This window comes from Sprattus sprattus, assembly GCF_963457725.1.
Source record: "Sprattus sprattus genome assembly, chromosome: 1".
Taxonomy (NCBI): Eukaryota; Metazoa; Chordata; class Actinopteri; order Clupeiformes; family Clupeidae; genus Sprattus; species Sprattus sprattus.
The window spans coordinates 12,474,751-12,484,750 of NC_137920.1; the positions used below are offsets into that span (position 1 = coordinate 12,474,751).

General features: G+C 47.0%; 1 protein-coding gene across 1 annotated transcript in view; it reads right to left on the minus strand.

Moving 5' to 3' along the window:
• LOC308364822 (uncharacterized protein) overlaps positions 1-8,535 on the minus strand; it is a 24,698-nt gene extending 16,163 nt beyond the window's left edge. The window contains exons 1-6 of the mRNA XM_080838076.1: positions 8,428-8,535; positions 3,190-4,007; positions 2,811-2,956; positions 2,173-2,271; positions 1,468-1,620; positions 1,036-1,154 (exon numbers count right to left, since the gene is read on the minus strand). Coding sequence (XP_080694202.1) covers positions 1,036-1,154; positions 1,468-1,620; positions 2,173-2,271; positions 2,811-2,956; positions 3,190-3,961 — 1,289 coding nt within the window. The 5' untranslated portion in view covers positions 3,962-4,007; positions 8,428-8,535. The remainder of the gene's footprint in view (positions 1-1,035; positions 1,155-1,467; positions 1,621-2,172; positions 2,272-2,810; positions 2,957-3,189; positions 4,008-8,427) is intronic.
• Positions 8,536-10,000: the final 1,465 nt, after the last annotated feature.

The following is a 10,000-nucleotide window of genomic DNA, read 5'->3' on the forward strand; positions in this document are numbered from 1 at the left end:
AAGCCTGGCGATCCTCTGGGGCACGTCAGCTTTATGAGCCCCACTGACTGACTGCCTGCAGGGCTGAAGAGGGCAGCAGCCTACCTGCAGGGACTTAGAGAGAGGGCAGGAGTCTACCTGCAGGGCTGCAGAGGGCAGCAGTCTACCTGCAGGGCTGTATAGGGCCGTATAGGGCAGCAGTCTACCTGCAGGGCTGTATAGGGCCGTATAGGGCAGCAGTCTACCTGCAGGGCCACAGAGAGAGGGCAGTAATACCTGCAGGGCTGTATAGGGCGTATAGGGCAGCAGTCTACCTGCAGGGCTGTATAGGGCGTATAGGGCAGCAGTCTACCTGCAGGGCTGTATAGGGCTGTATAGGGCAGCAGTCTACCTGCAGGGCTGTATAGGGCTGTATAGGGCAGCAGTCTACCTGCAGGGCTGTATAGGGCTGTATAGGGCAGCAGTCTACCTGCAGGGCTGTATAGGGCTGTATAGGGCAGCAGTCTACCTGCAGGGCTGTATAGGGCTGTATAGGGCAGCAGTCTACCTGCAGGGCTGTATAGGGCGTATAGGGCAGCAGTCTACCTGCAGGGCTGTATAGGGCGTATAGGGCAGCAGTCTACCTGCAGGGCCACAGAGAGAGGGCAGTAATCTACCTGCAGGGCCGTATAGGGCAGCAGTCTACCTGTAGCAGTCTACCTGCTGGGCCGTAAAGCTCACATGGGAGTCTGGGAATGTGGGCCCTCTGGCATTCCAACAGTGACTTCCCCCTCCCAGATTCAGTCTGTATAATTATTATTCTATGTAGTACACCTTCATCGCTCTTTACTCAATTCAACTCTTCTCTACTTAATTCAACTCTACTTAATTCAGTAGTCAATTTTAATGTGTAGTCCACTTTTCTATTGCAATCAGAATCAGACACTGTTGCGTGGGCTGTCTTCATATGTACCCCTTCTTATGTCTGAAATAACTGCAAGTTCCGTTAGTTAGTTTATTATTTGCAGGCCATCTGGTGAGCCGTCATTTGTTTGGCTGGTTGTGCAGTGCATGTACCTGCTCTCTGATTGGCTGGTGGCCTGGTTGAGGGCGTCTCTGAGGATGGAGTTCTCTTGCTGCAGACGGGGCAGCTGGGCATTGGGTCCATTATCCAGCTGCTCTTGCAGACCCTGGATCTGTGTGTGTGTGTGTGAGAGAGAGAGAGAGAACACGTTAGGAGGTGTGTGTGTTTGTGTGTGTAGTGTGTGTGTGTGTTTGAGAGAGAGAGAACACGTTAGGAAGAGAGTGTGTGTGTGAGAGAGAGAGAGAGAACACGTTAGGAGGTGTGTGTGTTTGTGTGTGTAGTGTGTGTGTGTTTGAGAGAGAGAGAACACGTTAGGAAGACTGTGTGTGTGAGAGAGACTACTACTGTGAGGCTACTGAACCCTCAGAGCTACACCCCCTCAAACCCCTTTGTGGTGCCCATGCCGATGACCCTCGACCCCTGACCTGGTTGGTGAGCTGCTGGGTCTCCACGAGGTGCTCCTGGTAGGAGGCCTGCATGCGCGCCTGGAGGGCGATCAGCTCCTGCTGCCGGCTGCTCAGCTCCGAGCTCAGGCGCGTCTCCACGGACGCCAGGCGAGACTTCTCCGTGCTCAGCTCCTGAAGGACACAGAACACCAGAGAGTCACCAAATTTAGAACGTGTGTTTCTTCCCACAGAGTAGACGAGAGGAGCGCCATGTTCAGACTCCTCGTTCGACATGGTACTGTAGATTAGAGGACTACGTTCATTAAACTACAGGATTACTTTATTGTCTAATCACAGGCATCGGAAAAGGATGACATGATGACCATCCTTTAGACCACGTGTTTCACACCGCAGAGTAGACGAAAGGAATGCCATGTTCAGTTAAGGTGTAATCATCATTAATCATCATCATCATCATCACTGGCTAACTGTAATGTTGTTCACGGTCTGAATATCTGGCTAACTGTAATCTTGTCAACGGTCTGAATATCTGGCTAACTGTAATCTTGTTCATGGTTTGAATATCTGGCTAATCTTGTTCACGGTTTGAATATCTAGCTAACTGTAATCTTGTTCACGGTTTGAATATCTGGCTAACTGTAATCTAGTTCACGGTCTGAATATCTGGCTAATCTTGTTTAGGTGGAACAATCTAGGCTGGGGTGTGACTGATCGGTTAAGAACCTTGGTGAGTTCCTTCAGACGGTTCTTGGCGGAGCTGTCCTGTTCCACTGCCTGGAGCGTCTCCTTCTCCTCCAGCTGCTTCTTCATCGGGTCCCCCTTCTGAGAGGGCAGAGAGGAGGACGGAGAGGAGGACGGAGAGGAAGGGAGGGAAGAGAGAAAGAAAGAAAGAAAGAAAGAAGAGAAAGAAAGAAAGAAAGGAGAGAAATAAAGAAAGAAAGAAAGAAAGGAGAGAAATAAAGAAAGAAAGAAAGAAAGAAAGAAGAGAAAGAAAGAAAGAAAGGAGAGAAATAAAGAAAGAAAGAAAGAAAGAAAGGAGAGAAAGAAAGGAGAGAAAGAAAGAAAGAAAGAAAGAAAGAAAGAAAGAAAGAAAGAAAGAAAAGAGAAGAAAGTAAGCATGATGGATATATTATATAGCGTACATTAATGTTCCGGATTTGCATTAATATAAAGACTAGTCCTTGTTTACATCACAAGGGACAGAACATACGCTAGTTACCATGGTTTTCTTTACCAGCCATAAATCAGCAGCAGAAAAATTACCATAAAAACATTAGTTAGCATATTAAAGGCACACATTTCTAAAAGGTTTTATCAATGACACGGGGCCAAAAGATGTGCCGTTGCCATGGTTTCCGTACCAGTTGCCAGGAGTCGTGTCCAGCCTTGTCTCCGAGCATCTCTATGACCGTGAGGGTCTCGGCCTCAGTGAGGGTGCTGAGAGCGGACAGCAGCGCGGGGAGACCAGCCAGCACAGGAGCCTCGGGGGCCAACTCCACAGGGGCCACTATCCGGGGGAGGAGACCATAATGACACAAATGGACACGTGTGTGTGTGTGTGTGTGTGTGAGCATTGTGTGTGCCTGCATCAGCATGAGAGATCTATGTGTGTGTGTGTGTCTGTGTGTGTGTGTGTGTGTGGGCATTGTGTGTGGCTGATGCTTATGCACAGCATATCAGGCGTACAGAAATCTGTTGTCCAATCATCTGACGTGTGTTCCATGTTCGGCGTTTCCTTACCTTGCTCCGCCTTCTTCCTGGAGCCTCTCTTCTTACTGGGCGGGGCCTCTGCCTTTGGTTCCTCAGCAGTGATTGGAGCGACAGCAGCAACTGCAGGTGGGGCGGTCGTCGCCTCCACAGCATCATCCACTACGACAGGCTCCACTATGGCAACGGTCTCTATGGCAACGGTCTCCATGGCAACGGTCTCCATGGCAGGGGCCTGGGGCTTGACGATGGCAGTCTCCACCTTGGCCGCCTTCTTCTTTCTCTTGCCCACGGCTGGAGAAGGGGCGACAGGTGTCTCTACGGCAACAGGGACGGGCGCTGGGGTGACGGCAGGTTCCGGGGTGGGCTCAGGAACTGGTTCGGGTTCTTCTGGTTCCGGCTCGGGCACGACCTCTGCGACAGGTTCGATCACGGTTTCAATCACAGCAGGTTCTTGTGCGGACTCTAGCTCGGGTTCTTCGATTGCCACCTCCTCGACGACCGCCTCAGTCACCACCACCTCCGCCACCGCCGCAGCTTCCGAGACCTTGCTGTTGGACTTCTCCTCTTTCCTCTTGGCCCGGTTCTTCTTCTTCTTGTCGGCTCGGGCCTGCGAGACGGCGGCGGCGCTGGGGGCCCCGGCGGGCTGGAGGCGGGCCAGCTTGCGGCGCTGCTCGGCCAGGGCGTCCTCGTAGGACGTCTCCTTCATGGAGAGCGTGGAGACCAGCGCGATGCCCAGCGCCGACACCAGCATGAAGCCGCCGAACACCACGAAGCCCAGGGTTTGAGGGTCGTACACGTCCATGTCTGCCCGTCTGTCTGTCTGTCTGCCTGCACCTCACGTCCTAATCCTGCACAGGGAAAAACAGAGGCACATTTACTACAAACACACACACACACACACACACACACACACACACACACACACACGTGTGACGGCAGTCATCACCCAGACTACACTGAATTCGTATGCATATTAGCCTAATTGTAGATCTACATGTCATGCGCTCTTTCTCGTACTGTCTCTCACACCAACACACACACACAACCTAAAGGGTTGTTCGTCAGGCAATGCTCACACAGTGAAACTGATAACACATCCTCGTCCCGCACCCTAAAGCATCCAAACACGCTTCACACATCTGTATTGGGGGGGGATAAAGTCTTGTCTGTACATCCACAGTCACATACATGTTACATACTGACACACAGAAAAGGTTCCACAGTCACATACACATTACATACAAACACAGAAAAGGTTCCACAGTAACATACATGTTACATACAGACACACAGAAAAGGTTCCACAGTCACATACACGTTACATACAAACACACAGAAAAGGTTCCACAGTAACATACACGTTACATACAAACACACAGAAAAGGTTCCACAGTCACATACAAACACACAGAAAAGGTTCCACAGTCACATACACGTTACATACAAACACACAGAAAAGGTTCCACACTAACATACAAACACACAGAAAAGGTTCCACAGTCACATACATGTTACATACAAACACACAGAAAAGGTTCCACACTAACATACATGTAACATACAAACACAGAAAAGGTGCCACAGCCTGATTTCTGAGTGTTTCCAGCTACACGGCTGGTGTGCTCGTGGGATGCAAATGAGAGAACAGTAACAGTGAGAGAACAGTCAAAGTGAGAGTTTCAGTTAAACAGTCTCATGTACCCCACCCCACCCAACCCCAGTCCAGTCCAGTCCAGTCCAGTTCAGCTCTATCTACAAATAAGTCCATCTGGGTTAAGAATATCAAGGATAAACAGAACGCAACACTCCAATGGAATTTCCACGAAACCAGGAAGCCACTCGGATGACCTCACTTCCGGCTGGATGACTGGCTTGTAAGAGTATGTCTGAGACCATGCAGGCAGGCAGGCAGACAGGCAGGCAGACAGGCAAGCAGGCAGACAGGCAGACAGGCAGGCAGACAGACAGGCAGCCACGTGGGTTCAGAGCACCTCTGATATTAGCAAGACTCTGGCATGTGTCCAGCTCTCACGTGACGTATTCACTCCGTTATCCTACATACAGTATATCATACTGCCTTGACACATAGAACAAATCTACATACAAAAAAAAAAAATACATATTTACATACTGCACATATCCTACATCAAGCCTCAGTAACTTGCTTCCAAAATCATCTGTGTTTTATTCGTATTTATTTTATATTTTTAAGAAACCTTGTGTATCCTCCGCATCCTCTTCACCTAGCTCTTCACATGCCTATAGGGTTAGGGTTTAGGGGTGCCATATATGAAGCATGCAATAGAACCCTTTTTGGTTCTATATAGCACCTTTTTTTACCTTTTTTTCTAAGAGGTCTCTTGAATTTTTAGCACATACATGTGGTATTCTCTGGATGCATTAACCAATAAACTAGCCAATTAGACCATTGCCTTGCAGTGGGCATTCATGCTTGCTAATTATTTAGCATGGGCACACACACAGCACAGAGAAGGGGCGGGGGGGGGGGGGGGGGTACATTATACAGCAGCACTGAGAGTAAGTGGTTAAAGTAAGTGTTACATCTCAACACTGGGTGGGTACGTACAGCAGCACTGAGCACTGGGAGCAGCCTAATGCAGCTTGTCTCATGCAGTGCAAAACCCCCACAGTGGACTCGTGGAGAGGCTAGAGATTGTGCATATGGTATTTCCATTTCCCTCTCCCTATCTCTCAGTCCACACACACCCCCCCCCCCCATAACCCTTCAAAAAACAAAGAAAGGGGGTATTTTATTTTTTTCCTTCTGAGATGACAAATACTCTTACTCTCAACCACTCAACTCTGCTGGGCAACTCTGTGACACCACACCCACACACACACACACACACACACACAGACAGACAGACAGACAGACACACACACACACAGACACACACACCTTAGGCCTCAACCACCCATGTGCAAATGCCACTTGGTTTCTAGTTTCCCTGGGATGTGTACATATAGAACACCAAGACCACGTAACTACACCCCCTCCTCACTTGCACGCGCATGCGCACACCCACCCACACACACACACACACATTTCAACCCCAGCCATGTGTTTACACTTTCAGGGAACATTCCGGACAGGAATTCCCTCAAGGAAAACACACACACACTTCAGCACCCCCCCTCTCCCTCTCTCTTCTTGCTCCTCACCCGCCTCAGGCCACAAAGGCCGAGCTGAAAGCCCTGAAGATCTATGCATATGTGGCAAATAATACCCTCCTCAAATACACACTTTTGGGAGAGAGAGGGAGAGGGAGAGAGAGAGAGAGGGAGGGAGGTAGACAGAGAGAGGTAGAGAGAGTGGAGAGTGAGGTAAAGAGAGAGAGAGCAGAGTGCAAACGTGAACGCGTGCCTCTTTATGCAGATTACAAAAACCAAAAAAGATTGAAAGCCCTGAAGATCTATGCATATGTGGCAAATAATACCCTCCTCAAAATACACACCTTTGGGAGAGAGAGGGAGAGGGAGGTAGAGAGAGAGATAAAGAGACAGAGAAAGAGAGAGAGGGAGGTAGACAGAGAGAGGTAGAGAGAGTGGAGAGTGAAGTAAAGAGAGAGAGAGCAGAGTGCAAGCGTGAACGCGTGCCTCTTTATGCAGATTACAAAAACCAAAAAAAGATTGGGGGGCAGGTTGAGATTGACACTGTGTCTGTGTGTGTGTGTGAGAGAGAGAAAGGGAGTGAGTGTGAGAGGGAGGGAGAGAAACTGCACTAAGACAAGAAGGGCCTCCAGGTGCTAGAGAAATGCTGACTGGTCTTAAGGTTGGACACGCCCCCCTTCTAACTCTTCGTCTTTACCATACCCTCAAGTCCGACCGTAAAAACGTGTGCAATTGCAGAAAATCTTTAAACAAAGTCAAATAACTTTGTTGATATACAATACAACAGACTGCAAATGAAAATAACTGAATCAATGATATCGATTAGCCTATTTCCACAACTGCAGATGTGCTGGTTGATACATCTGTTAATCTGTACATCTACTGTGAAAACAAACTTTAGCTCACCAAAAACAACAACAACTCTTAAAAAACAAGCATAATGACACAATCGTGCTATTGGAAATAGAAAGGCGATAACATATCACACGAGGCGATGTGCCTTAACAAAATCCAGGGGGAACTTTCTGTACAGTTTCTGCCGCGGACAATTAACCCCTGTGTGTCGTGGCACCAAGCCTACCTCTAAAGTTATGTAAGGGAGCAGAGGCAACGAAGACCCTCGTCTGGCCTCGTCAGCATGTCACTAAAAACCCTCACACGGCGAACGACCTCATAAACAAGATATCTTGTTCAAAACTAATTTCACTTACGTCGCCGTGCTTCGCACCAGGCAGCAACTGTCATTACGGCTAACTAATGCGGGGTCTTATATAGCATATGCGAGATTTTCTGGAGTCCAATGAGCGCCTCGGGTAGCCTATAGCCTATTTTAAGCACGGTGGATATCAAGTTCAAAACAGCTAAGACAGAAAAGAGGAAAGAAAAAAAGTGCTTTAAACCCACCCTTAAAAAAAATCGAATCTTGTTCAGCATTTGTGTAAGCGGTGTGCATTTCTACTTGCACCCATTTGAATCAATCAAAGGTATTTGCAAAACCACAGGCATGCACATTTATTGTTCAATCAGTGGATCTGGGAATGACACAAACTCGACCACAGATGAACAACCACATAAACGTATACATCGAAACATAAAACATAGGATGTATTATAAGCTAAAAGGAACAACCCCACAGGTCTACAGAGCAAGGTCGATTTAAAACGTGTGGCAATAATCCCTAATAATGACAAAACAATGTAGCATTCATTCATAAGCCTAAGGACAAACTTTTACACAACAGTTTCCTACGAACTTCCAATGCACTCCTTATCACTAGTACCCTAGTTACCGCAAAGTAAGTATAGACCCCGTCTGTTGTCACAACATACGCGGTATAAAAGTTACTTTGAACAATAAGACGAGTCTCAATGGTGGTCGGCATGTAGCGCTTATGGTGAATCATCTTTCCGAAGTAGCCTAGGCTACTCGAGAACACGTTCGAGGAACATCAGACAACTGTTCAGGACGTTTGCTACATTGTTACGATTTGATTCCCAAACTTCCGCACGTTACACACACACGCTCAGCCAATACCTTGTAAGGTTACGAAAACTTCCATGCAACTTCAAGCAAACCTCCACATTTTTTTCCTCAATTTTACTTATTGAGGAAAGTAATAAAAAATGAACGTCTTACCCCAACCTCCGAATTTCAGTGATTCAGAGAAGCCGCGGCGAATGTCGTGGCACTTTCTGTGACTTGGCAGAGCGCCCGCCTGTGGACCAGATTCTAATGTATTTGGAGAAATTTCATTGGAGGAAAAATACATCAATCAGTGCCATTTAAACCAACTGCAAATGGTCAGCGGCATGCAGTTGGCTAAAGAACGGGATATTGAGAAGAGAGGAGTCATTGTTTGGGACTTGTAGTCCAAAATCAGAACCCTTCTTCGAATAGAATGGATCTTCGGTATCTGAAAAGCTACGGACTTGGATTTCTTGTTAAAACAAATAACATCAACAGGCACCGACTTTTTAAGTTCAGAATTAGCTATTGCAAGGCTAGGCTGGTCCTATTAGTGACATTTTGTAATGTAAATACAATTTAATCCAACAGTAATTATTACTGAAATACTGTCAACATATTGCTTAATTAGGTGTTAATCATTTTCTAACAATCAGTGTAATAGTATCGTGGCAAACATGTTTGTTGACACAGTTTACAGATAACAACCCTTTCTGGCACTCATGCAGGCTTATTCAACATGATTTTAGATTTGACCCCCCCCCCCCCCCCCCCCCCCCCCCCCTTCCTCCCCACGACACACACACACACACACACACACACTTCTCATAGGCACACACACACACACACACACACACACACACACACACACACACACAGACACAGTTAAACAAACATTTCAACATCTGGTCCCTTCCTACCATGCCTCACAGCAGTTCACTCATTCATTCCTTTGCCCAACTCATACCATAGTGCACTCTGGGAGGTGTAGTACTATAGTAAATTAAACACAGTCTCACTCTCAACCCATAGACATACATGCAGTGCCGCTTGAAAGTATGTGAACCCCTTGAGCAGTAAAGAGTTTTCTGTTGATTTACCATGATTTGTCATTTTTTTCATCACCAATTTTCCATAAATGAAATATCAGGTTTATGTTTATTATTGCATGTACTTGTTTAGAGGGAATTGTGTGAGTAGCCAAATAACTACATGAAACATGGAATTAGTGGATGTGCATAAGTAGTTAAGCCCCCAGCTGCATTGGTGAAGTCAAGGAGATAACAGATTCGGTGAATGTGCATGCGTCTCCATCAGACGAAAATTGTTGTCTTTTCTCCAAACAAAGCGGTTTTAATTGTGACCAAATAATTCTCAACCAAGGAACAAAGTGAGACAAAAAAGAAAAGACAGAGAAAGATAGAGAGGGATGGAGAGTGAAAGGTAGAGTATGGAGCGAGAGGATGAGAGGGAGAGATAGAGGGAGAGAAAGAGGGGGAGAGAGAAAGAGAGAGTACCAATGTACCCAGCGTCTTGGCCTCTGTTTTTTAATTATTGATTGCACAACTTATATTCTAATCACATGCACTTTTTGTCAAATTCAGCGAATTGCTCCTCACAGGCCTCTAGCTGTCCGTTCAGTGTTCTTTTCAAAAAACCCTCTGGTGTTGGTATTCGTCCGTGACTCTGACCGAGCCAGAATCAATCGCAGCCAATCAACATTGAGTTTCAGGAGCTCGGAAAG